This window comes from Radiomyces spectabilis (assembly GCF_025331425.1).
Source record: "Radiomyces spectabilis strain NRRL 2753 chromosome Unknown BYT42scaffold_1, whole genome shotgun sequence".
NCBI lineage: Eukaryota > Fungi > Mucoromycota > Mucoromycetes > Mucorales > Radiomycetaceae > Radiomyces > Radiomyces spectabilis.
In genome coordinates, this window is record NW_026251926.1 from 2,144,622 (window position 1) to 2,171,205 (window position 26,584).

The following is a 26,584-nucleotide window of genomic DNA, read 5'->3' on the forward strand; positions in this document are numbered from 1 at the left end:
TTAATAAGCGGGAGACGGACATCCGGTTATTTCTCACCGGTTTATTGGTGGAGCGCATGGGTTTATCACGAGATTTTCGCGCATAATCGCGTTTGTAGGGAGATCTCATTTCACGCAGCGTAGTGTAATTACTGCGTCGTTGGGCCGACTTGAGATTCGGAGCACTCTTGGGATCGAGCAAAAGACAACCATACTCGGGATGCGACGGATCAATGGCTTCAATTGGAAACCGAGGACCAAATATGGGCACGAGATCCTTGCGGACATTCCACGCCGTACGCTTGCAAAGAATGTATGCGAACTCATACGGAATCCTGTGCAAAGGAGACAAGAATAGAAAAAAGAAAAGTAAGGAGACAGAACGATTTGAGTGGCAAATAGCAACGTAAAAAACGAATAAAGCCATCATTCAATGGGGCGTAAACAATAGAAAAACAAAAAGTATCGAGGGAGAATTTTGGGTCACGTACCAAGTTCCCTGGATCTTGAGAAAGCCTCCTCGAATTTTTTTGACCTTGAGTTCCGGGTTGGAGTCGACCATCTTGACAATGTCCGATTTGGAGTTGCCTAATGACTTCCAGATACCGGTGAAATGGACATAACCTACAGAGACAACGAACAGGACGAACCCAAAGGAAATAAAGAAAGAAAAAAAGAAAAACAGAGAATTTCGTATAAGGTTAAGATTTGATAGTACATTATGCATACGCGATATAAACTTACCCGATTCACGATCCCACATGATAGGTTGCCCGTTGATAATGTACTCGTAAACTAATCAAGTTTTCAAAACGATGAGTAATGAAGTTGAATTGCTACAAACTAGCGCCGCCCACACAAGGATGACGCAAGGTGGAATAGAGGGTGTTTTGGGAAATGGATAATTTACCAGGAATATAGCCCCGAGGATCCAAGGATGTGGAATATTTAGCCTTTTTCACTTTGGGTAGACGTTGGGTCGGAAGGGAAAAAGGTCGAAATTTCGGACAATCATTATCCATATTATCCATCATTGACATTGTTTAAAAAAAAAGATGATAATTGAAAAGTTCGAACCGAAAATGAAAAGAGAGGAGTGACCTGCGAGAAGAGAAGAAAAAAAGAAAGAGGAAGAATAAGAAAGCAAGCGAGAAAAGGGCGGGTTTTAAAAAAGAAAGTGGTGAAAAAAAAATCAAGGGGCTTTTTGTTGAAAGGGGGGATTTGTGTGTGCGTATGTGTGTGTGTGTATATGTTGAAAATGGGCAAGGCAAGTGACTAAGTGATGAAAGATAGACAGTTGTGTGTGTGTGTGTGTGTGTGTGTGTGTGTGTACTGGATGCAGACTTTTTGGGAAAAGGAAATAAAAAAAAAGACATGGAGGGAAAATTAGACGCTTTCGGGGGGGGGGACATGATAGTGCTTTTGTTTTTTTTTGGGGACCTGCTTGACCGAGGATATGTTAATTTAGACATTTGCAAAAAGGCAAGGCAAAAAGAAAAAAAAAAGGCAGCGGGATGTGAACCGTTCATGGTCATTACATTTGAGATGGGTAACGCATAGCATACCCATCTATATTGACAATGGAGCTTCTTTTTCCCCGAGTCTTCTTGTCTGTTTTCGCAGTAAATGCTTGGACAAGTCATATTGGGATTAACGATGCTCAACAAGTGGTTGAATCATATGAATTGTTTCTTCTGGATAGTCAAGCTCATTACTACTTGAACGGAATATCCGCCATCGAAAACTTGATGATGCGTGGACCTTGCCTTATTTTTTTTTCTTGTTCTTTATCCCCTGAACTCCGTATTATGGTCTCCCATGACATGGATACCTAAATTGATTTTCTTGTGCCCTGTTTTGTTTATCGAATCTCCTGTGTTTACAATGGGCTGTACCGTTTTGTTTAGTCAATATATTTTACGAATTACACAATATTGAAGGCGGTAGTCTCAGCAGCAGCAGCACCAAGATCGTGACTCAAGGAAACTCAAAACAAAATGCTTTATTGGTTCCTGGTTCACCAAAAAAAGTAAAACAAATTGTCTCTCTTTATTTGCTGTTAATCAGCTTACTCAAAACCGTCATTCGTTCATGGTAAACGGCAAATAACGCGGGGAGTGGACGGTGAGTCCTTTTTTTTTGTGTGGTTCATGGTTTCCCCGTTTCCCTGAGCATGAGAATCCCTCGGTGAACACCGAGAAACATTTTGCATTTCGATGCATGGGCCTCCGAGTTCATTTAGTTGCCAAGGTTAAATGGTAGTTGGCCAGTGCATCCTTTTGCTAGACTGACGTCGAATAGACACATCTGATGTCGCCTGCCACGTTATCTTATCATGAACACCTTGTCCTTTTTTGGACCTTCTCGTTCCACTCCAAAACCAGCTAACTGCAGAAAAAAAAAGAGACGATCATCGTCCAATATTGACAATTGACAGGCACCCGGACCGAATCCATCGGTCTATTTTCATAACACATGAAAACTGACATGACGTACGCGCTTAGATGCATGCCACACCAGTCCGCCATGAATAATTCATATTAAGCAAATAAAACTCGCCGTAATGAGTACATGATGGTGCTTCATCCATCTGTGGCAATTGGGTTTGGGGAGGGATAAACTAAAAAAAAAAAAAAAATAAGCCCGCCAAGGAGAACAGTCAAAGGAATTCCAGGGATAAAGGGGGTAAAAAAAAGAGCGAGAGACAGAAGCACATCTTTTCAGGGACAAGGAGGCAAGCATTCAAGGAGCCATATGGAGGGGGAAAAAGGACAGGATGGATGACACAAAAGAGAGAGGATAAACAGGACATCAGACGAACATCAAGGGCTTGGGTAACTGAGGGATGCATTTTTTTATTTTGTCAAGAAACGACGGACTCGATAACCTTTTTATCATCGAAGTTGGCTACAGTTCAGAGATACTTCTTCCCGAGCGTACGTATATTTCTTATCTTTTTTTTCCCACACAAACACTTCATTTAGTTCAAATCATCGTCCAATGCATGATAATTTGTCGCTACCATTGGAATAAATAATCCTGTCGGGAAACTAGCGCCATCGTTTGACAAGTACATAAATATTTTTTTTTTCGGTCCCGCCGCCTCCTTCATTTTTCCAATCCAGTGATAAAGCAGACTGCACCCATTCTTATTTGGACCGATGCTACATTTTCTTGCGAATTTCGCGACGATCATTGGGTGAACAGAGCGCGCCAACAAGACGATCGTTGATTTCTCAGAAACAACAATAATAAATAGAAAAAGGAACTGGTACGGTAACAGAGTGAGATCCAGGTCCCCGCCACCCGGTCGGCTGACTTGACATTTCGTGATTATCCCGATACGACAGTATTTATTTATTTATTTACTTTATTTCAATTTTTACTGGCCCATCGTCGATTGGCTCAGCCTATGGTATGTTATGATGATAACCTTCCGAGAAAACATAACCGCCGGTACGCAGGGACCGGAAATTGCAAGCATCGAAGAGTCTTTCATTTCATCTTTTTTTTGGTTTTTTTTACCAGTTGGCAACATAGTTTTCCGCTGTATGCACGGAGGGCGGGGTGTCCGTCTGCCAGTTGTTGTTATGTTCGCTGTTACGTACATAACCGGTGCTTGCTTGACCATCGTTACGATGGGCGGGAACATCCTCCACCCAAGTGGTCACATCGTTGTCGTGATTGACGGTGGCGTCAGCAACGTCGATCCATTCTGAATCATTTTCATGATCCACAGGTACGATGATACCTTCATCATCGCCTTGCCATTCGTTGCCATGGGTCACAGCGTCCACGTTGTCATCATCTTCAACCGCTTGCCATTCTGACGCATTGTCGTGAGAACCGGCTGGGCCGGAAGGTGTCCATTCGTTTTCATGGTCGTCGATTTCCTCTTGGTGCCAGTCACCGTCAAAGTGAGCATCGACTTGGTCTTCTTCCCATTCGCCATCGTTGGAATGATCGGGAATCGAAGCGAAGTCTTCCACCCATTCGTTCAAGTGAAGATCGTCATCGTTTGCTTGAGAATCGTTGGCAATTTCACTGGCCACGTCAATTTCCTCGGCATCCCAGTGTCCTTCGTTGGAGTGATCAGGGACCACATAATCCTCGGGCAACGTGTCATCTTCCTCTTCTTCAAAATCGACAGCATCGTTAAAATGAGCATCATCGGAACCAGCCGTGTCGGCTTCTTCGCTTTCCCAGAACCCTTCGTTGGTGTGGTCCGGGACGTTGACACTTTCATCTACCCATTCGTTGTTGGCATGTTCGAATTCTTCGACTTCCCAGCCTTCGGCATCGTTGTGTTGAGGTTCTTCAATGGCGTCTTCGACCCATTCAGCATTGGCGTGATCGGGTGTGGTGCGATGATCCTCGTTGGTGAACCAACTCAGATCTTCGGCATTCCAGTGAGGCATGTCGTTGTGCTCATTGGTGTGACCGGTACGTTGGTCATCGTTGGTGAACCATGCCGCGTTGGGATGCGTGGATTCACCGAGCTGATCTATCTCTTGTTTGAGATTGGCATTCAAGTGGTTGTCCGAGTGAGCCCCCGTACGACGGTCTTCGTTGGTGAAATACTCTGCATTGTAGTGTTCGGGCTTTTAAATTTCTGTTAATGTTAAATGGCACGTTTTTTGTACGACCCTCAAAAGCGTGGTTACCTCACTTGAGATGGATTTAGCCGCCTCGCCACTGACATTGTTCAATGCCGCGGACCAGTTCTGTCCGTCGCCATTGCTGTGACTCTCGTTGTCACTGCTTTGAGTAATCTGGAACGCAACGGAATCGAGATCGCACGTAGCGCCATTGGAGCTTTTAGCTTGAAGATGGAAACGGTAATTGCCTGGAAATGCAGAAAAAAAAAAGATAATTAGCCCAAATAAAAAGCCAAGTTATTGGCAACGCACGGGTCATCAAGGATGAACGAACTCAATGATTATTTACCTGGTTGTCCACCATTCAAGGTCAGCGGCACTTCGTCGGACACACCTCGCTTGGCGCCTGAAGAATAAAAAAAATCATTTAAAAATTTTGGCACAGTGAGACATATTGGTTTCGTAAAAGGAGCATGAACAAAATAAAATTTAGGTTACCATAAGAACCAATATGGCCAACGACATTATTGTTGTTTGAATCAACAAGTGTGATATCGACGTTTTCTAAGCTCGAAGGTGCTTGCCATGCTACGAGGTGTTTGGTGTCTTCTTCGAAGCTGAGACCCGAGTTTGCAGGAAACGTAATGCGGAAGTCTAAACTCATCCGAGACACAACACACACAGACACAATAAAAACGTTAATCGAGGAGATTCACTCGAGATAAAAATTTAGGATGACAGGCGTCATGGGAATTCAAGGACCCTACCTTGACAAGGATCATTGTTGGCGACATCGTTCCAATGACCGTCGCCGGTAAACAAAGGACTGGCCTGGACAAATGTGCCTGCTTGCAGTAACAAGCCGGCCGTCAGCGAAAGATGAATCAACTTCATTGTCCTCGACTGTGCAATTCAAAAATATAAAAAAGAAGGGAAAGGGTAGGAAACAAGTAAGAAAAAAAAAGGAAAAAAGAGAGGGAATGAAAAAAAAAAAAGAAAGAGGGCACACAGACTAATAGCAATCAACTTGATTGTCTATTTTTAACAGATGGTTGCACAACAATTTACGGATCATTTCACAGGTTTTATATCCGCCCTTGGACAGAAACTATTGTCATTATTATTCGTTTTTTTTATGCTATTTTCTGCCTCTTGTTCGATTTGCCTTTTTTTGATGAAGAGCCATTATTTCCTTTTTTTCGATAGTTTCGAAACTTTTTGAATCTACGTCCCCCACCGCCGCCGCCTCGCTTGCGAGACGTCGAGGAGTTACGACCGGATGAGGTGTTCCGAGACGACGATGCAGGTGTGTTGCGAGCACGAGATCGACTCGATCCCTCAGCGATGGTGGCGTTGTTGTTGTCGTTGTTGTTTCTCGAGAATTGCTGGAAATATTGTTGATAATCCGTACTGGGACTTTGATCGTCCAAGAGGTTGACAAAACCTTCCAGTGGCGATAAATATCCATCATCCTCTTCAATTCCTGCATCGTCATGGGCCTGTTGTTGCTGCGGTTGGGGAATGGCGCAAAGATCGATCACACTACAATCCGAATCCGAATCCGAATTCGAACCCGGATCCGAATCATTCTCAATCCACGTCGGGCTATCATTCCCGTGTGCCGCGTCTTGTTCATTGGTCCCTTGGGCCAATTCATTGTCTACGTGTCTTTGCAGTTGATCTAGCGGAAATCTTTGCCCGCACAAAGGACATTTGCCTGTTGTCAATGACTGTGTTGTTTCTGATGGCTTCAAGTTATGCGAGGGATTGTCAATGGGGGTGACCGAGTCTTGGGACATCAAGTGGAAAGAATCGTCGATGGTGGCACGAACAGCGTCGGGCCCGGTACAGCGAGAAGCATGTAATTCGATTGTATCTTGGGTAAATGTCTGTGAGCATAATGGGCATATGGTTGCGTGACTTTGAGATGCTATGGTGTACTAAAATTGAAGAATCATTAGCCGCGTTTGTCATGAAAAAAGACCACTCTTATTTTTCTATTTTACCTTGGATGAAGATGAAGATGAAGATGCAGAGGTGGGGGTGGGGGTGGGTAGATAGGATGATGGGTGTGCACTGTTGATGTTGTTTGCGCTGTGGAGCAGTTGCTTGCCTTTACTTTTGCGGGAATTGGACGGACGGGTGGGAATAGGGACGGAAGACGCTTGTTCATCGATCCATTCAGACAGATCGCTGATTTCAAGTAGATTATTGGCTGCGGACGAATCATGTTCTTCTTTCACATCAATCCATGCCGATAAATCGCCAATGTCCAAGATATCGTTGTTTTCATCAACACTGTCAGGTTCTTGTTTAATGACTGACGATTGACTGGCGATCAAAATGGGGGAAACATCGCCAGGGAGCAATGCATTGGCAGAGGTCGACGTATTGACAGACGGCGTTGTGTCTTCCGAGGACGGTTTTCGTTTTTTACGAGACAATTTTTTCGTCGGCTTTTCTTTCTGCTTCTCTTTTTGTCTTTTTGAGCGTGGTTCGCGCTTGACAAAGGAGATGGTTTGAAACCAATCGTCGTCGTCGTCGTCGTTGTCATTAGTACGGTGAAGCGGCTGGGTCTTGGGAAGGGTATCTTTTTCTAAAGGAGGGTGGAAGGAGGGCTTCATGGCTGATTTCGGGTGATTGGATGAGTGGAAATCGAATGGCTTTTCTTTAGAAGGAGAAGAAGAAGACGACGAGTGTTGGGTTGAAAGAAGATTGAATAATCTTTTTTGTTCGTTTTCATGTTCGATTTTACTCAGTTCCAGTGCTTTTTGTAGATCACGATGTTCTTGTGAATCGGGGGGAAGACTATTGATTGAGTCTTGCCGTGCACGCTGTCGCGATAACCAAGAAGAAATAGAATAGTCATGACTCGAACTTTGAGAAAGCGCCATGAACACACTGGAAGAAAAGATAAAAAAATAAAATAACGAGTCGACGGAAAACCACAAGACAAAAAGGAACAAGGGCAAAAAAAGGCGCGGCTTGAAAAATAAGAAAAAAAATGGGCCATTTTCACCGCGTTGTTTACCGCAGCCAAATCTTTATATCGTAAAAGGTCAATCATTCAGTCAAATAAACCCATCACATATTTATAGTATACATAAAGCACACTTTCGGTCCATCAATACGCAGCGCATATCTTTTGATTGCTCAATTTTTTATCTGTCGCGATCGTCTCCCCGTTTTACTTTTCCGACATTATCACGTGCGATTTTAAGTTATTGGAAAAAAATGGCACAAAGCGGCACACTGCACTAGATTGAACTTCCCCTTCTTCATCTCCACGATGGATTGGCTCATCTTGTTAGCGCTCAACAGGATTTACCAATCTCCGATTCTACTTCCAATTTATAAGCTTCTCAAACTAATCCTACGTCTATCCACTGGAACATCGGAAATCTATAGAATCTGCAGAGCCACCGCCAAAGAACTGGGCTACACCGATGCCGACCTCGCATTCTACGAGAGTGACGCCTACGCCATCAACGCACTGGATGAAGGAGACACATTAGACGACGATACACAGCCTTTGCTAGCCACCACACCTCTCCTAGCCGACATTCAACGCCCTATTCTGGCCCAAGATATCCCAGAAGATGTCATTTACCGCATAGGTCAGCCGTCTCACTGAGTAAAAATTAGTGCGGCCAATACTCAACTAACTCTCTGCGTCGCAGATCGATGTATTCTGTATTCCAAGCAGCTTTCGGTAAATGAGAAATGCCCGCATAACGTGTTTTGTTATCGCAGGTTCCTGAACGGATTTGATGATTATCTAGTTGGAACGGCGCGACTTGGAATCACCGTTTTGTCATCTTGATCAAGTATTATCCGCGATCCTTTCCAAAAAGCAATTTCCTCATCAAGCGTCGCCAAAGAGGTAAATCAGTCAGAAAAGCTTATCCCTCCCCCCCAAAAGCATCCTTGTTTTTTCTTCTGACAATGCAATGTCACAATAGTGCGCCTGCTCAGGTATTACGTGCATGTTTATTACGCATCGCCAAAACATATCAGCTAGCTCACGAGATCAATGAGCGAACGCAAGTCAAGTATGACTCGACCAATCCTCTTCATGAACAAAAACTGTTAAAGGTCAGTGGCAAACCAGAAAAATGAAATCCTCGCTTCAAAGGCAATTTACACTTATTTTTCGTCACAGTTATGGGAAGCATTGATGCCTGATACGCAATTGGAGGCTCGTCTGACACAACAATGGGGAGAGGTTTGTACTACCATAGTGACACATTGTCCCAATGTACAATGTTAATGTTTTGTACAGATTGGTTTCCAGGGTAATGATCCTGCCACGGATTTCCGAGGCATGGGCATGCAAGGATTGGATGATCTTCTCTACTATGCGCAAACCCATGCCGCTTCTGCGCAAAGTACATTCAGTAGTTCGCGCCACCCCGTATCATGGTATCCTTACGCTATTGTCGGTATCAATATCACCCATTTCGCCGTCCACACTTTACGTACCAGACAATTGCAGCATTTCCTTTTCAAATACGGAGCCGACCGTAAGACGTACAGCGAATTTTATTGCAAGTATCCGTCAATATCTTTCTTTTTACGTTTTGCTTTCTTTCTAACACCTATTTTTGCTCAGGCTATTTGTACCATCAATTCAACGAGTTTTGGATTTCACACGAGCAACCTAGACTGACAGTGATGGATTTTGAACGCAAATTTCAGGAATTCAAACGACAAGTGCAAGATGATTTAATGTTTCGACGTGTTCAACCGCTCACCCAATTACTAAACACGCGTCTTGATGACGAAAAAAATGTCGAATTACAGACACAAAATGAGACAAATCATCTCACTCATCGGCATGTCGCCTCATCATAAAACAAAATCAAAAAAAGATACCAAAAAAAAAGACGGACATTAATTTTGATTCTCCAATGGTGGTATGCGTGAACTTTTATATATGCATATATAGAAGACCAGACGGGGGTTGATATCCTGTAGTGTACGATGATCAGAGAATGGGAAAAGGTTGATTTCAATATGTTACAAATAGAGAGGGTGAGAAATCACGTTGAAGGAAAGCGAATTAAAATGGAAACAAACAACAAACAGAAACAACATAAAAAAAATGCAAAAAGGTTAACATGGGAAATCAAGTGAACAAAAAACAAAAAAAAAGAATAAGGATGGGAGGAAGAGCATTAGAAGGAAAGAATATTATATGGTACATATCACGCGTCTTTTCCTTTTTTTTTTAAAAGTACTGGGGCATGACGCCATCCATAAGATTCGTTTCTGTCGGTGGAGAGGGCTTCGTGGGTTGTTGTGATGGCTGCGTTGATGCGGCATGTTCACATTCACTTGGTTGATAGGTAAACGCGGCAGGGTAAGACTGGAACATGAGTTGATTGGTATCTCTCATGGTGGCAGGATCGACGGACGTGTGAGGCGGAAGAGACGAAGGGAGGAGCGAAGGAGGTGGAGCCGTTGCTGCGGAGGCCTGCAATTGTTGTTGATTGATATAGATGGGGCCAGGATGGGCCTGATACGGCAACACGGGCGACGCTAATTCCGGTGACGACGGCTCGGACGCTTGTTGATCCGTTTTCATCTTTTTGTTCACTTTACGTCCATTGGCATTGCTGTCATACCGTTGTCGTTTTTTGATAATGTCCGTTTTCATCGACAAGGGGCGCCGCTCATGGTGCAATTTTAAACTAAGAAAAGAAACAATCCACGAAGAAAGAGCGAAAAAAAATAGTTGGGGGAGGAGTGAGGTACATCAGTCACCAAGAACTACCTTATTCCAGTCCAGTCTTGCACTTACTATAATCCACATGCGTTGCACAGGGGTGCGCCTTCATCATCGCGACGCCAAAGTGGTGTGGTCGTGGTCGAACAATTGGAGCAAACAAGTTGAGCCGCTTCATCATCACGTGCTTCTTTACGGGCATTGTGCGGTTTCAATGTCTTTGGTCTAGGCGCGTTGTGTAACTTTTGACTACAAGTTTTTCCCCCCGCCAAATAACATTGGTCAAGAACAATTTGAAATTCAACCCCCAAAAACAAATTACTTACTACAGTCCACAAGCGTTACAGAGGAGATCGTCGTCAGCCGACCGCCGCCATAATGGGGTACTTGTGGCACCACAATTGCTACACACCGGTTGCGACTGCGACGAATAATCGCCCGAAGTCGCCGCTAGTGCCGTTGGCAATTTCCCTAAATCCAGCGTTGTCTGCCCAGTGTGCGGTGGCGTACTGGGAGCCGACGCAGGGAAATGATGAGGATGATGATGAGGATGATGCGCCTGCAACGTCGGTTGCGGAGAATGTTGCGCAGACGATCCGTGAATCGATGATGCATGGCCCGCAAAATCGGCATAATCATTCATCGTCCTAAAAAAAGCATGGTGAGACAAAAAAGATAAAAGAAAAAAAAACCAGCATCTTCCATCTTATCGCTTAGACGTCACACCATCAATGACAAGGGGGATGGGGGTCTAGAATACTTACATGCAGTACTGATCATCGAGTAAAGCGCCCAATTGAAGCGAGGAGCCATTGGCGCAAGAGGAAGGAGAGGTGGACGAGACCGATAAGGGTGGGGTGATGATAGGCTGGTTAGAGACGAGATTTTGATTGATGCCGAGGGAACGCATGGGGACGTTGTTCAGTAATTTGTTACGAAGCGTTGCCGTAGGTGGCGGCGGCATGACGGCTCCAGATACATACAGCGCATCGCTGTTATTATCTGCGGACGACACCGACGATGAAGAAGAAGGACGCTGCAAGCGTACTTGAGCATCTGCTTGAGGACGCATATTGGGACTCGATGGCATCGACATCGATATTCCACCGTGCCGTACATGATAAGATGATGTCATGCGGTTGACAAGTGAATTATCCATCGCCAGCATGGTTTGCCCAGATGGTTGCTGAGAGGATGGTTGCGACGACTGCAATGCCTGTGGGGTGGATTGAAGTTGCGATGGCTGTGTCGTTGATGGCATGGTTTGCTGTTGCTGCTGTTGATTTTGTTGGTGCTGCTGCTGCTGTTGTTGTTGTTGTTGTTGTTGCGGCGATGGAATGGATGGATTGGAAGGGTTGGATGGAGTAGTGGAGTTGGGCTGATAGTAGCCATCGTTGGGTGAGGGCAGACCAAAGTCCCAGGAATCATCCATGGCCATGGTGTGGGTATCGTTGGACGACAAGAAATCGTGTGGGCTACCAAACGCCCCAAAAATATCTTCTAGTTCTACGATTTGATCGCTCGCTTGATCTGATGTAAACTGATGCAATGTGAAATTATTGGTCGATTGTTGCTGTTGCTGCTGTTCTTGTTGTTGCTGCTGCATCGCAAAGGTATTCTGATGGTTGGTAAACGCCATTGTGCCCATCATGGAGCCGTTTAACATGGCGGCTCGATTTCCGTCTTGTAAACAAGCAGCCGTGTGCTGTGGCATCGTCGATAGTGTCTGATGCGTATATATCTGTTGCTGTGCTGGAGGTGGTTTATGTTGAGATGATGCTTGATTTGGCGTCGACAGCATTACGCGAGTGGATGACGACGATGGGGATGGCTGTTGCTGTTGCTGTTGCTGTTGCTGTGCAGGTGCATCTATGGTTTCCATTTTCACACTGGAGGTTCCAGCGAGTGCACGAGGGGCCGGTCGCGTAGTGGTTTTTAAAGGCGCTAATTTCGAGTTTTGGCAGTCCAGTTGTCGAGTTGTGGTACGAGACAGTTTGCGAAAGGTAGCGTTGGGTTTATCCATCAGCAGATGCTGTCGAAACCACAACCGCCACGACAGGTTCTCTAAACGAGACCCGTTCTCAAGCGAATCTTTGACTTTGGTGCACACTCGCCATGTCTTTGATAAGTCCTCCTCAGAGTCTAAGTTAGAAAACGGTAGAAAAGACTTGTTTCCTTTAATCTTCAACACAAGAGGAGCCATAGATGGTGAAGATGAACAAGAAAACCAAAAAAAAGGAACCACGCCAAAAAAATAAAAAAAATAATAAGGAAAAAGTTTTGCCTGGCCATTTCATTCGCCGCTCCCAGTTGGGGCAGTGTTGGCAGGGTGTGACATTGGTTTCTCATTTGTCAGCGGTGATTCTGGCGGACATTGCGTGTTCTTTTTAGGTGCCCAACTTCAAGGGGCAACCAAAAAAAAAAGCGGGTCTCGGAATCATATCTTTTTTTTTTTTTTGTAGGGACCACTGGTCCAAACTTTTTTGATTCGATCAAACCTCTTGTGAACGCCTCGTCTAAGATCAGTGAGAACCACATCATAAAGAAAAGGTAGACTTTCCATCATTTCAGAAATAAAGTCGCTGCTTTTGAATTTGATGTCGTGCAAAAAACCTTCGTGCTTTAGAAGGAGGTCGATTGATCCAAAAATATAGGTTTGGTGAAAGAAAGGAATTTTTGCAGTAGTTACAGAGCTACAGTTAAGGCAAACGCTAAGTTGATTTTTAGATTCAATATCTCCCACTGGCTTTAAGTAATGTCAGTGAGAGATTTCCAAAGCGTATCAGAAGAAAAAACCTTGGACGTGAGACTGATATATTTAGCACAGGAACAGTAACAGGTCATATTAAGCTTTGTGAAGGCGACTCTTGATGATACGACTGAGAATCAGAAATGAAGGAACACTACCTTGTCGTGGATAATGCTCCTGTCAATTGCTCAACCGATATAGGGGTTGAATTCACTCTCAAGAGTACTAATTTGTCTACCTTTCTCTGTACTTAGTCCGATTGAGCAGTTTTTGTTCCGTTGTCAAGAGTAAAAAGTTAAGCGAAATAAGTTCCTGGAAAAAGATCAGAAAGGAAGCATGTGAATAGCTGATATGTGAGTCATTTCATAGGCTTTGTTTCTCATTCCGCCCAAATGTTTTGGTAAATGTCTCAACAAAAGGGAAGGTTATAAAAACCGACATGGCCATTTGTGTAAAGCCTAAAAAAAAAAAAAGAACCATGAAAACATGAAAACAAAGCTACCTATGCCGATGGCGGTTGCTGTACATTTATGTAAATAAGTTGATAAAAGATAGGGAATAGCAATATGAATAAACAGCAATAAGGGAGAGACTTGATGACGAAAAGGTGAGGAATAGAAATATGAATAAATAGCAATAAGGATAAGAGCTGATGGCGAATAGAAAGACGAGGGATAATATACAGATGAACAGCGATAAGGAAAAGGACAGATTTGGGCATTTAGCCAGATTAGTGGACTCAAGAGTCCAGAGTCAAATTGCAAGGCCGTTTTCTTGGCGCCAGGTTCTTCTTGATCGCGTCCAAATATGCACTCGAGATCGTCTCACAGCGCCGAGACGTCAGATCATCATCGCTTATCACGCAATGGTCTCGGTACAATGATGCGACAAACATTAGGTTGTCGATATGTCCCATCAAATCAAGGAGATCGCATTTTCTCGTTGGGACGCGCAACCGAGCCAATTCTGTCACAGTGTACAAATTTGAAAATTCCAAATGCATCGAAAAGAACGTCACTGAGTTGCCTGTGACTTGAAAGAAAAGGACATTGCGCAAATTGTAACGATCGATTGCTTCTTTGCTAAAGATGCACAATCGATAAAAATCCTTGACGAGCAGGGTTTGCGATACGTTGCCATGCTTTTTGACCTCGCCATATGCATTGGTGTACGAGAACTGGTATCCAGATGAGGCATAAACGTCAATCTTGTAATCGGGTCGATCGACAGCTTCGTCAAATTCATCAGGGATTATGTTTGAGCAATGCGCAACTTTGGCGGGCTTCTTGGCTGACAAAAGGCCGTGCATGAATGGGTGGATATAGCTGGATATCAACTGTGCCTCCGAGAGTGGTTTCATGTCACAGTCATATAGGTACGGTAGCAACGACGCAACTGCCATGATAACCGCACATTCGTATTCTGTTGTTTCAGGATCTTCCGGCGAATCGACTGGCTCGCAAAGTGATAGCAGTTCGATCCTGGCGCGTGTTTCCGTGATTTTTTCATCCACGAACTTTTGGATAATTGATTGAAGTGCGGATCTAACATGTGGCTGGAATGTGTATGTGTCGCGCCTATAGCTTGCGAGTATTTCGTTGCGCGCAGCTGTCAGCAAGGAGGGAGGAAAAACATCGACCGGCAAATCCTTATAGCCGTCCCGTCGCTGCAAGACCAGGATACCAGACATGGCCAAAAGTTCGTTGAAGTGGGTTTCGATGGCAAAATCTGTCGTACGCGATGCAAGGATACACGTTTGGCGATAGTCGTGAAATTTTGTTGACACATCGTGACCCTGTACGAGCCACCGGTTTTCGGCAGGGGGAACGTCCTCAAGCGATGGTGGTATCTTTATATGATTGTTGTTGACATGATGCGAGAGTTCTGAAGCCTCGTTAAACAGACCATTACAGCTTGGACAGGCGAACTTGATGATGACTGTCGTCCTTTGTTTCGTGTATTTCTTCACATTGCTTTCGTTGTAGACATGCACTGGAAATCCGTCTACCGACTTGCCATGGTCTTTGTTCGTGCGTGGTGTGAGGTCCTTGCCATGCTTACTGAATATGTGCCGTTTCATATTTTGAAACCTGTTGAATTGTTTCTCACAATCCGGGCACACCTTTTTAAACAGAATGACAGTGCCCATATTGCCAGAATGAGAAGAATCATCCATGTTTGGGAGGGAGAGGTGTTAAAAAATTTGTTACCTAGGAATGATTCTTTTTTTTTCGCCTTGCAGGTTTTTTATGACTACTCATGTTTTTTATTGAGTTGCTCATGGTCTTTTTGGTTTCGCTCATGATTTTTATTGAGGCATGGATTTTTTGGTGTGTTTGTCTGCTTTTTTGGTTTGCCTCATCACAAATTTTTATTTCGTAGTCCGCTACAATCAAAACTTGTATCAGATGAATCTGAGCACAGGCATTTTTTTTTATGTGTCGCATCATAACAGATCCATTATATTTGTGTGAATTTGGTTCGTATTTTCGAACGCGTAAAGAAGAAAAACACGAAGACAGGCATATGCAATACCAAAAAAAACATGAGAGAGAGAACGGATATACTCGGCAACAGAAATGGTAGTCAATACTCTAAAGAGGTTTAAGGCACCTTATGTAGTCTAAAATTAATCAATGAACCATCATACAGTACAGTAAAAAAATGCGACCCCCAACTTCTTGCCAACTGGCGCCCGCTGTCCCTCATAAACACAAACGCCAAACTCCTTCTGGCTCTCCGTTTCAATACCGTACTACCGCGCCTCATTAATCCTCACCAAACCGGCTCCACGCCTAACCGTCTGAATTCCGACAATGGTTGGATAGCCAAGCCCTCATCACCAATTTTCGGTTTGCCGGATTGCCACCCATAGCTGCCCTTTTAGATCAGGAAAAGGCGTACGACCGTATACACCCAGAATATCTCCGCCAACTTCTTCTGCGCTTTGGTTTCCCTACCTCGATCGTCTCCAGCTTATGCACCCTTTTCTTTGGCACACGAATCTCTGTATCGATCAATGGCTGAATTAGTAGTCCCCTTCCTCAACAACGCGAACTTTTCCAGGGTGACCCTCTCTCGCCCTTGCGTTTACTTAGCTTTTGAACTGTTTCCCCGCTCTCTTCTGATATGCCCCTCTTTCCCAGGTGCGTCCTTAGGGCCCGTGTCTATTCCACGCCGTCACCGATCCTCCCACGCTTCCCTATCTGTTGTGGTGGAAGATCGCCACTCCCTGGACTATGTTCATGCTGCATTAGCAGCTCCCCACCGCCCATCAAACTTCTTAGTTATACTGATAATCTCGGGGTCTTCCTGAATACGCTTGACGAATGACTTAGATCTTTCTTCCACGTACTCGCGCGCCTCGAATGCTCGTGTCAACTTCCACAAAACGATTTTATCTTCCTGTGTTGCTTATCCTATCCGGCAAAGTCTTGTTCTCTCGTTTGGCGCTACTTGGCATAATACCTCTTCACCCTCTGCGGTCCGACACCTAGGTCACCCTTTATACTCAATAGTACGCAGCTGTCCTCGTTCCTTGCTGATATCTAAAATTCTCCAACATCGTCAACTATTGAAAATCGCGCAACTTGTCCATCCGAAGCACCAGTTTAGTAGCCAACTCCCTCCTTCTCAGTCGTCTCTGGCATGTGCTCCGTGTCCCCAGTACCACAAGTGTGGCCGATAGAGATCAAGCTCTAATTCGATCGTTTGTCTTTCCATTCTGGCCTGCCCCTGCTTGGTCCTCTGTTTGCCTACCGCGCAAGTATGATGACGTCGGCCTAGTGGACATCCTGAATCAAAGCCTCGCCCTACATCTTGTTCACATTCAATGCCTTCTCCTACCATTACGACCTTCTGACTTTGTGACTCCATGACTTCGTACAACTCTATATGCTGGGCATATTTCAGTGCTTTCTTGGCTTGTGTTTCCTAAGGACTATCATCCCCGTTTCATATCGGCTTACCACGAGAAACATTTTAGTGCCTTATTGCCTCGGCTCCCGCCACTGCATCCTCACCCTTCCTGGTCGAGTCAATGGTTTTTGGAACTTCCCCTGCTCTCCGCTGAAATGGACTTCGAAGGACAGCGCAAACTCTTGGTCTCCGAGCCAAGTTACTTATGAAATATCTTCTCGCTGGTCTTTTTAACTGGTTATCTCACCGTGACATGCTATAGCCCATCACAATTTTGTCACCCTCTTTAATAGAACTATACCGCGCTTCGTATCCACCTCTCAGTACACCAGGGGCTTCACTTCGTCGGCCCACGACCCTGTTCCCCTGGATTATTGATGGTTCATCCCATGACAGGTGCGTTATCAATACACGAGCACCAGTTCCCTCTGTGCTACCTTATTGCAAACACTGGAAATTGGCTATCTGCGATCGGACCCCCAGCCCATTGCCACTCTCAGTCCCACTCACCTGCGCCACTACTGGCATCGGGATCTGCCATTGCTCCTCAGGCTATCTCATTCACCCCTTCAACCGCAAGCTACATGGCACCTCTTCTGGACACTGGACATGCCCAGCCAAGCTTTCACCCCTTGGTGGCGCCTCTTACACGACGGCATCGGCTACCAACAACGCTTACATCTGTGGAACCCCCACCATTTTGACAATCCCATATGCCGCATTTGCGATCTTGAGATTGAAGATTTTTCAACTACTTGTCCATTCAAAGGACTCTACTGGTCGCATATTATCTGTACCCTCAATCTGGCCAATGACTGCCCACCTCCAGAGTATACCTGGGCGTTTTTACGGCCCTATCCACCCCCCCCCCACCGGCGGGCCTTTGTTGAATGACACTTTCTCCCTCTCAGGCGTCGCGTTCTCCATTTTATGGCAAAATCACTGGCGGTGCACTATTGACCGTTCCCTTTGGTGTCTGCCATCCATACTACAAGCTTAGACCGTGCCCACGCAGCCTTCATCCGCAGGTTCTTCTCGAACATTTAACCTTTGCCACATAGACATGTTTCCTTGACCAATAAAGCATCTTACAAGAGCAAGCAAAAGCACCAAAAAACTTGACCAAACCAGTAAAAGACATGATCAAACCGACAAAGGCCTTCGAGCTAGCCAATCAAAAACATGATCAAGCAGTAAAAATCATGAGCTAGCCAATCAGAAACATGAGCAGACAGTAAAATTCATGGCCAGCCAATCAAAAACTTGATCAAACCAGTAAAAGACATGATCAAACCGACAAAGGCCTTCGAGCTAGCCAATCAAAAACATGATCAAGCAGTAAAAATCATGAGACAGCCAATCAGATGAGCAGACAGTAAAATTCATGGGTCAGCCAATCAAAAACTTGATCAAACCAGTAAAAGACATGATCAAACCGAACAAAGGGCCTTGAGCTAGCCAATCAAAAACATGATCAAGCAATAAAAATCATGAGCTAGCCAATCAGAAACATGAGAAGACAGTAAAATTCATGGGTCAGCCAATCAAAAACTTGATCAAACCAGTAAAAGACATGATCAAACCGAACAAAGGGCCTTGAGCTAGCCAATCAAAAACATGATCAAGCAATAAAAATCATGAGCTAGCCAATCAGAAGCATGAGCAGACAGTAAAAATCATTGGCCAGCCAATCAAAAACTTGATCAAACCAGTAAAAGACATGATCAAACCGAACAAAGGGCCTTGAGCTAGCCAATCAAAAACATGATCAAGCAATAAAAATCATGAGCTAACCAATCAGAAACATGAGCAGACAGTAAAATTCATGGCCAGCCAATCAAAAACTTGATCAAACCAGTAAAAGACATGATCAAACTGACAAAGGCCTTCGAGCTAGCCAATCAAAAACATGATCAAGCAGTAAAAATCATGAGACAGCCAATCAGAAACATGAGCAGACAGTAAAATTCATGGGTCAGCCAATCAAAAACTTGATCAAACCAGTAAAAGACATGATCAAACCGAACAAAGGCCTTGAGCTAGCCAATCAATCATGATCAAGCAGTAAAAATCATGAGACAGCCAATCAGAAACATGAGCAGACAGTAAAATTCATGGGCCAGCCAATCAAAAACTTGATCAAACCAGTAAAAGACATGATCAAACTGACAAAGGCCTTCGAGCTAGCCAATCAAAAACATGATCAAGCAGTAAAAATCATGAGACAGCCAATCAGAAACATGAGCAGACAGTAAAATTCATGGGTCAGCCAATCAAAAACTTGATCAAACCAGTAAAAGACATGATCAAACCGAACAAAGGGCCTTGAGCTAGCCAATCAAAAACATGATCAAGCAATAAAAATCATGAGCTAGCCAATCAGAAGCATGAGCAGACAGTAAAATTCATTGGTCAGCCAATCAAAAACTTGATCAAACCAGTAAAAGGACAGCCAATCAAGATCAAACCACAAATCTAGCCAAAAAAATAAACAAAAAAAACAAAACTAAAAGAAACTAAAAAAAAGAAAAACGTATGCCGACGGCGCCAGAAAAAGATCTGGGAAATCAAAAAAAAAAACCAACAAAAGGATACACACGGTAACAAAGTTCGTCAAGAGGTGGGGGCGGGACAAGCAGGACAGATTTTGGCATTCAGCCAACGTTCAGGAGTCAGGAGTCCGGAGTCAAATTACACGACCGTTTTCTTGGCGCCAGGCTCGTCTTTGATGCATCCAAACATGCGCTTGTCATATCGCAACGCTGAGAGGTCAGATCATCCTCGTTAGCCACGCAATGGCACCAGTACAATGATGCAACAAACAATAGGTTGTCTATATGCCCCATCAAATCCAGCAGATCACATTTCTTTGTTGGAATGCGCAGCCGAGCTAATTCTGTTACAGTGTATATGTTTGGAAATTTCAATTGCATCGAAAAGAACGTCACTGAATTGGCTATGACTTGGAAAGAAAGCACATTTCGCAAATTGTAGCAATTGATTGCTTCTTTGCTAAAGATGCACAACCGATAAAGACCCTTGACAAGCACGGTGAGTGAATTACTCTTTTTGACCTCGCCATACGCATTGGTGTACGAGAACCGATGTCCAGATGAGGCATATACGTCAACTTTGTAATCGGGTCGATCGACAGCTTCGTCAAACTCATCAGGGACTATGTTCGAGAAATGCGCAACTTTTGCGGGCTTCTTGGCTGATAAAAGACCCTGCATGAACGGATGGATATAGCTGGATACCAAATATGCTTCGGAGAGCGGTTCATGTCACAGTCGTATAGATACGGTAGCAACGACGCAATTGCTATGATAACTGCACATTCAAATTCTGTTGTTTCAGGATCTTGCGGCGAATCGACGGGCTCGCAAAGTGATAGTAGTTCGATCCTGGCGCGTGTTTCCGTGATTTTTTCATCCACGAACTTTTGGATAATTGATTGAAGTGCGGTCTAACATGTGGCTGGAATGTGTATGTGTCGCGCCTATAGCTTGCGAGTTTCGTTGCGCGCAGCTGTCAGCAAGGAGGGAGGAAAAACATCGGCCGGCAAATCCTTATAGCTGTCCCGTCGCTGCAAGACCAGGATACCAGACATGGCCAAAAGTTCGTTGAAGTGGGTTTCGATGGCAAAATCTGTCGTACGCGATGCAAGGATACACATTTGGCGATAGTCGTGAAATTTTGTTGACACATCGTGACCCTGTACGAGCCACCGGTTTTCGGCAGGGGGAACGTCCTCAAGCGATGGTGGTATCTTTATATGATTGTTGTTGACATGATGCGAGAGTTCTGAAGCCTCGTTAAACAGACCATTACAGCTTGGACAGGCGAACTTGATGATGACTGTCGTCCTTTGTTTCGTGTATTTCTTCACATTGCTTTCGTTGTAGACATGCACTGGAAATCCGTCTACCGACTTGCCATGGTCTTTGTTCGTGCGTGGTGTGAGATCCTTGCCATGCTTACTGAATATGTGCCGTTTCATATCCTGAAACCTGTTGAATTGTTCCTCACAATCCGGGCACACCTTTTTGAACAGAATGACAGTGCCCATATTGCCAGAATGAGAAGAATCATCCATGTTTGGACGGGAGAGGAGCCACAAAGTTTTGTTGCGCAGGAATGTTTTTTTTTATTGGCTTGCTCTGGTCTTTTTGGGGTGTGCTCATGGTTTTTTTTTAAAAAATTCTCACATGTCTTTTTTTTGGCAGCATACAACAAAAGGTGAATATCTAAATATGGAAAATGTTTTTATCGGAGTATGAATATACAGGCTACAAATTTTGAGCACCTTATTTCTATGTCCCTCAATCATTATGTTATTTAAAAACTATGCCGATCTGTATAAAAAAATCCAAAATGATAAAGATGCCATATTGTGGATGTTAAATAATGGTATCATATCAAAAGGATATTGTACAGATTGCCAACATATGATGAGACTATGTAAATGGTCAAACAGTTACAGGTGGAAATGCTACAAATGTTGCAAAGTCAATGGAGTTTTTGTTGGAAGTATTTTTCAAAACTCCAAGATATCACCTCAAAAAATGATAGAGCTACTTTATTTATGGGAAAAAGATAAATTAAAAAGAAAACATTTATATATTTAATTCATCAACAACATACAGATCTTCCAAGAAAATCAGTTTATGAATTACTCTCATTAAGCATCAACAAAATCGGCTACTGGTTTTCCATATTTCAAGAACAGATATCGGAGTGGATGTTGAATGATATAAATGAATGGCAGCATAAAATTGGAGGTCCTGGAAAAATTGTTGAAATAGACGAAGCAAAATTTGGAAAAAGAAAATATAACAAAGGAGGTAAATATATTATTATATATCGTATGATATGAAAGTATTTATGGTTATGATATCTTATACAGTAGGAAGAAGAAAGGGAATATGGATAGTTGGTGGATATGAACGTCATAGTAACCCTCCAATATTTTTTCTTGTACCTGTCGAAAATAGGAATGAAGAAACTTTATATAAGTATATTTCAACTATTATGTTCGAGAATAAATATCTGATATTTTTATTCCAGTTCCTCTTATTAAAAAATACGTTTTACCTGGAACAACAATTATAACTGATTGCTGGAAAGGATATAACAATGTTAAACCTATTCTTGAATTCGAGCATCTTTCCGTTAATCACTCAAAGCAATTCAAAGATTCTATCACAGGTGCACATACAAACTCAATGGAAGGATGGTGGAAACATACTCAAAAATTCATGCCGGGAATACATAAAGACAATATAAAAGGATATGCGGATTATCTGTTAGAATTTGCATTTAGAAAAAGATATAAAAATGATGTATCTAAAAAATTAATAGAGATCATAGCAAGTCAAATCCAAATGACATAAACACATCTTTAATTTTATCAAATATTATTTTTACTTTTTCGAGTTCATGATATTCATATTCTTTTATAAGCTTTCTTTCATATGTTAATATATTATATAATAATTTTAAACAAATTTCATCCTTTTTATATTTATTATCATCATCGTCAGAGTATGCTTCATATTCTTCTCAATTTATTATGTCTTTACTTATTGTATCATTTTCATTATTCTTTGTTCTTTTTTTATCAATGTTGGGTGTGCTATGAGAAGTTAATTTTCGCTTTTTATTATCGCTATGTTCAGTATTTATTTCTCTTTCTTTATGTTTTTCATTAATTGTATCTATATTATTTTCTATTCTTTTGTCTTCTTCATTATTCATGTCATCTTCTATATCTGTGCTTTCAGATGTTAATATATTATCATTGTCATTATTTTTGAATTTTTTTTGATTCCTTTTTTTTGGAATTTTAAAATTTTTATTATGAGTATTTTCATTATTCTTTATAATTATATGGATTTGTTCATCTTCTTTATTATATTCTATATTTATATTATTTATGTTATTTGTAATCATATAACCTATAATGACAGACCTTTTTATTTTCAAAACGAACTCATTAACATGATTTGTATTCATCTTTGCTTTTATGATATACTGAAATTCAATTTCATTCCGATCTGTAAAAATATTTCGGACATGCAAATATTAGGATTTCAAACTCAACAGTCACCTTTTGTTATTCTTTGCCCTTTTTTTTTTTTTCTTTCGGTTTTGCTAATGTTCTTCATTGGCTTCTACTGGCTGAAATAAAAAACCCAACCGTAAGCAACAGCAAAATCACTCCGACCATAGGAATAAAAAAAATCAAACATCAACCATGAGGAATAAAAATCAACCATGAGAAATAAAAAGCATCAACTATGAGGAATAAAAATCAACCATGAAAAATAAAAAGCATCAACCATGAGGAGTAAAAAGCATCAACCATGAGGAATAAAAATCAACCATGAGGAATAAAAAGCATCAACCAGGAGGAATAAAAATCATCAACCATGAGAAGTAAAATGCCAACAAAAAAACTGGTTTTTTTTTGTTTGCTCATGGTTGATTCCTCATTTTCGGTTTGCTAAGTATTTTTATTGGCTCCATGTGTCATTGTTATCCTGCGACTCTTGGCTATAATGCACGACTATGTGAAATATTGACCTGAGCACGCTCCTCATTGTTGCCATGCTGGTCCATGCGCTTATTCCTATGCTTGCCCTTACGTTTCACCCTATCCTTTATTTGTTGATCCATGCTTTGCCTCATGTCGTGCTCTGTATTTAATTTGATCTTTCTATTCTTGAAACATGAGCAAGCCAATGAAGGCTTGAAAACCCCGACTCTTATGAAGGAAGCGGTCCAATACAACTCTGCCAATACCATGATGTGCTCCTCCAAGAAGAGCGCCTTTATGGAAAATCAGTCTTCTACCTTCCTTGCATATGACCTTTGAGAAATGGAGACAAAGTCCAGCAAATTATCACTGGGGCTTTTCAATCCGCAGAAATGGAGTATGACACCGATGTTGGCTGGCAGGTGCTGCAAAAGAATTATGACCGTATCCAGGGTGGTGTCAGCGTTAAGAGGTGTGTCTCTGTGCAGTGAAGTCCATTACCAGAAAGGTAAATTTGTCAATCCAGCCTCAAAACAATGAGGAATAAAAATCAGTCATGAACCAACCAATAAAAAAATCAGGATAAAAAACGGCCATGAGCAAAGCCAATAAAAAATTTAAGCAAGCCAGTAAGTAAAAACATCGGTCAGTAGAACCATGATCAACCCCTAAAAAAGATCGGGCAAGTCAGTAAAAAGGCATGAGCAGAAAATCATGAGCAAGCCAATCAAAAATAGAAAACTACCTATCCCCAATGAAGGAAAAAATATCTATGCAAATAAAAAAAATCCAACAAAAGCAAACACACGATAAAAAAAGTTCACCACAGGTGGGATGACGGGGATGGGGAAAATTCAGAACAGATTTAGCATTCAGTCAACGTTCAGGAGTCAAGAGTTGTCCAGAGTCAAATGTTTCCTAGGTGCGCCGGGATGTCACATCTTCGGTAACCACGCAATGGTACCGGTACAAGAACGCAAACAAAAGTAGGTTGTCCACATGCTCATCATATCCAGGAGATCTATTTTCTTCGTTGGTGTGGTATATCCATACTTGTCGTATTATCCATCCTAATTGGTGTTGCCAAACAGGAAAGATCGGGAATTAGACGTGTTTCCATTCTGAGTGAGCTTCTCCATTAAAACATCGATTGAGCCTCTTCATCCATAACTCCTTATTGCTGAATAAGCTTTTTCGTCCATCACTCCTCATCACCGAGATAGATCAATCATAAGAGTAACGCTGTACATCACAGTACATGGCTCCTTGCAGATATACTTTATAAGCGAGAACCGCTCACTGATAACTATCAATTGCGACACAAGATTAAGAGTATAAATACTGTAGGCAAATCACAAAAATCGAAATAAAGATATTCAACGGTCTCAAAGGATTCTTATTGTCTCTTTTATTCTATAAGTTCTCTCACTCCATTAAAGTTGGCATGCTCAACCGAGCCAATTCTGCTACAGTGTATAAATTTTGAAATTCCAATACTGATTCATGGGTAAACAACTCAGATGCGGAACCTTCGGGGCTCAACAAGGATGGCAGGTCTTCGTTGGGAAACACCAAGGGATTTTTCTCCACTGTCATCAGGAAGCATTCGTCCACTTGCCGAGGTCCTTGGATGTTGTCCACCTTGTGTGACCAGATCAGGCCAGTAGCATCGTAAAGAACATCACCGAGTTGTCTGTGACTTTGGAAGGAAGGACATTTCGCAAATTGTAACGATCGATTGTTTCTTTGCTAAACATGCACAACCGATAAAAATCCTTGACGAGCAGGGTGCGTAAAACGTTGCTGTGCTTTTTGACCTCTCCATTCGCATTTGTGTAGGATAACCGGTATCCACATGAAGCATATACGTCACTCTTGTAATTGGTTCGATCGACAGCTTCGTCAAACTCACCCGGGACTATCTTCAAGCAGTGTGCCAATTTCGCGGGCTTCTTTGCTGATAAAAGACCCTGCATGAACGGATGGATACAGCTGGATACCAAATATGCTTCGGAGAGCGGTTTCATGTGGCAGTCGTATAGATACAGTAATAACGATACAACTGCCATGATAACCGCAGATTCGTATTCTGTTGGTCAGTGAAATCTCGTGGCGAAGGAATCAGGACCGGCTCGCAAAGTGATAGTAGTTCGATCCTGGCACATGCTTCTGTGATATTATCATGCACGAACTGTTGGACAATCGGCTGAAGTGCGGACCTAATATGCGGCTGGAATGAGTCGCGCCTATATCTGGCCAGTGTTTCGTTGCGCCCAGCTGTCAACAAGGAGCCGGCAAATCTTCATAGCCGCCCCGGCGCTGCAAACTCAGGACACCAGACATGGCCAAAAGTTCGTTGAAGTGGGTTTCGATCGCAAATTCAGTCGTACGAGATGCAAGAATACACGCTTGGCGGTAGTCATGGAACTTCGTTGAAACATCGTGACCCTGTACGAACCACCGGTTTTCGGCAAGAGGAAGGTTCTCAAGCGTAGCCCTCCTCCATCTGCTCTTCCCGAAGATAGTCGTCGCCATCGGATAGGTTGTTCCATGGACCAAAATTTTCTTCGTCGATAACGTCGCCATATCGATTTCAGCACCAGAATCATCAATCATTACTTCTTTGAAAACAACACCAAGCGCATCAAATGACGATCCCTATACCGGTATTGCAAGGTTACGGCCATATTTGGACGGGAGAGTGGAAAATATTTCTGCTTACCATTTTTTGTTCATGCTTCCTTTTTTTTATTGGCTTCACAGATGGTCATGCTCGTTTTTATATCCTTTCTTTATTGGACATTTATCAACGTATTTAGCGGAAGGAGAAATAATAAAAAATGAACAAGTCAGAAACATGAACAAACCATGAACAAACTATGAACAAACTATGAACAAACTATGAACAAGCCAGCAAAAAGCATGAGCAAAACATGAACCAGCCAGTAAACGTTTTTTGTTTTTTTGCTCATGTCTTGCTCATGTTTTTTTGCTGGCTTGTTCATAGTTTGTTCATGTTTCTGACTTGCTCATGTTTTGCTCAAGATATGTTCACGTTTTTCTCATCCTCTTTA

The 26,584-nt window shown here is 42.8% G+C and overlaps 12 protein-coding genes across 12 annotated transcripts; 3 read left to right on the forward strand and 9 right to left on the reverse strand.

Moving 5' to 3' along the window:
- Nucleotides 1-235: 235 nt before the first annotated feature.
- On the reverse strand, nucleotides 236-1,001 carry BYT42DRAFT_488113 (transcription regulator HTH, apses-type DNA-binding domain-containing protein; the record flags this gene model as incomplete). Its single annotated transcript, XM_051563854.1, has 4 exons — nucleotides 236-314; nucleotides 471-603; nucleotides 724-774; nucleotides 890-1,001. Coding segments are annotated over 4 exons (375 nt in total), but the record flags the coding sequence as incomplete, so codon positions are not given.
- Nucleotides 1,002-3,337: 2,336 nt separating this feature from the next.
- Nucleotides 3,338-5,569, reverse strand: BYT42DRAFT_28376 (uncharacterized protein). Its single transcript, XM_051562849.1, has 5 exons — nucleotides 5,345-5,569; nucleotides 5,076-5,231; nucleotides 4,927-4,983; nucleotides 4,644-4,825; nucleotides 3,338-4,580 (listed from the first exon to the last, which is right to left on the reverse strand). The coding sequence occupies exons 1-5, from the start codon at nucleotides 5,469-5,471 to the stop codon at nucleotides 3,501-3,503; spliced, it is 1,602 nt and encodes a 533-aa protein (XP_051428567.1). The 5' UTR covers nucleotides 5,472-5,569; the 3' UTR covers nucleotides 3,338-3,500.
- An 81-nt stretch (nucleotides 5,570-5,650) lies between these two features.
- On the reverse strand, nucleotides 5,651-7,668 carry BYT42DRAFT_28439 (uncharacterized protein). The gene is made up of 2 exons (XM_051562852.1): nucleotides 6,584-7,668; nucleotides 5,651-6,517 (listed from the first exon to the last, which is right to left on the reverse strand). Exons 1-2 carry the CDS (start codon nucleotides 7,469-7,471, stop codon nucleotides 5,711-5,713), a joined length of 1,695 nt encoding a protein of 564 aa, XP_051428568.1. The 5' UTR covers nucleotides 7,472-7,668; the 3' UTR covers nucleotides 5,651-5,710.
- Nucleotide 7,669: 1 nt separating this feature from the next.
- Nucleotides 7,670-9,619, forward strand: BYT42DRAFT_28468 (ELMO/CED-12 family-domain-containing protein). Its single transcript, XM_051562853.1, has 7 exons — nucleotides 7,670-8,194; nucleotides 8,258-8,289; nucleotides 8,360-8,460; nucleotides 8,540-8,672; nucleotides 8,740-8,802; nucleotides 8,860-9,124; nucleotides 9,190-9,619. The coding sequence occupies exons 1-7, from the start codon at nucleotides 7,867-7,869 to the stop codon at nucleotides 9,429-9,431; spliced, it is 1,164 nt and encodes a 387-aa protein (XP_051428569.1). The 5' UTR covers nucleotides 7,670-7,866; the 3' UTR covers nucleotides 9,432-9,619.
- Nucleotides 9,620-9,807: 188 nt separating this feature from the next.
- On the reverse strand, nucleotides 9,808-12,508 carry BYT42DRAFT_609796 (uncharacterized protein; the record flags this gene model as incomplete). The annotated part of the gene is made up of 4 exons (XM_051571312.1): nucleotides 9,808-10,270; nucleotides 10,381-10,554; nucleotides 10,632-10,952; nucleotides 11,070-12,508. 4 exons carry the CDS (start codon nucleotides 12,506-12,508, stop codon nucleotides 9,808-9,810), a joined length of 2,397 nt encoding a protein of 798 aa, XP_051428570.1.
- Nucleotides 12,509-13,793: 1,285 nt separating this feature from the next.
- On the reverse strand, nucleotides 13,794-15,203 carry BYT42DRAFT_487579 (uncharacterized protein; the record flags this gene model as incomplete). Its single annotated transcript, XM_051563814.1, has 1 exon — nucleotides 13,794-15,203. One exon carries the CDS (start codon nucleotides 15,201-15,203, stop codon nucleotides 13,794-13,796), a length of 1,410 nt encoding a protein of 469 aa, XP_051428571.1.
- A 716-nt stretch (nucleotides 15,204-15,919) lies between these two features.
- Nucleotides 15,920-16,081, forward strand: BYT42DRAFT_487256 (uncharacterized protein; the record flags this gene model as incomplete). The annotated part of the gene is made up of 1 exon (XM_051563788.1): nucleotides 15,920-16,081. A coding segment is annotated over one exon (162 nt), but the record flags the coding sequence as incomplete, so codon positions are not given.
- Nucleotides 16,082-17,648: 1,567 nt separating this feature from the next.
- Nucleotides 17,649-18,217, forward strand: BYT42DRAFT_620333 (uncharacterized protein; the record flags this gene model as incomplete). The annotated part of the gene is made up of 1 exon (XM_051572361.1): nucleotides 17,649-18,217. A coding segment is annotated over one exon (324 nt), but the record flags the coding sequence as incomplete, so codon positions are not given.
- Nucleotides 18,218-19,568: 1,351 nt separating this feature from the next.
- BYT42DRAFT_553130 (uncharacterized protein) lies at nucleotides 19,569-19,913 on the reverse strand. Its single transcript, XM_051566448.1, has one exon. The coding sequence runs from the start codon at nucleotides 19,903-19,905 to the stop codon at nucleotides 19,645-19,647; it is 261 nt and encodes an 86-aa protein (XP_051428574.1). The 5' UTR covers nucleotides 19,906-19,913; the 3' UTR covers nucleotides 19,569-19,644.
- A 558-nt stretch (nucleotides 19,914-20,471) lies between these two features.
- Nucleotides 20,472-21,068, reverse strand: BYT42DRAFT_609798 (uncharacterized protein; the record flags this gene model as incomplete). The annotated part of the gene is made up of 1 exon (XM_051571313.1): nucleotides 20,472-21,068. The coding sequence occupies one exon, from the start codon at nucleotides 21,066-21,068 to the stop codon at nucleotides 20,472-20,474; it is 597 nt and encodes a 198-aa protein (XP_051428575.1).
- A 4,304-nt stretch (nucleotides 21,069-25,372) lies between these two features.
- On the reverse strand, nucleotides 25,373-25,594 carry BYT42DRAFT_466298 (uncharacterized protein; the record flags this gene model as incomplete). The annotated part of the gene is made up of 1 exon (XM_051563511.1): nucleotides 25,373-25,594. A coding segment is annotated over one exon (222 nt), but the record flags the coding sequence as incomplete, so codon positions are not given.
- Nucleotides 25,595-25,684: 90 nt separating this feature from the next.
- On the reverse strand, nucleotides 25,685-26,243 carry BYT42DRAFT_28544 (uncharacterized protein). Its single transcript, XM_051562858.1, has one exon. The coding sequence runs from the start codon at nucleotides 26,124-26,126 to the stop codon at nucleotides 25,791-25,793; it is 336 nt and encodes a 111-aa protein (XP_051428577.1). The 5' UTR covers nucleotides 26,127-26,243; the 3' UTR covers nucleotides 25,685-25,790.
- Nucleotides 26,244-26,584: the final 341 nt, after the last annotated feature.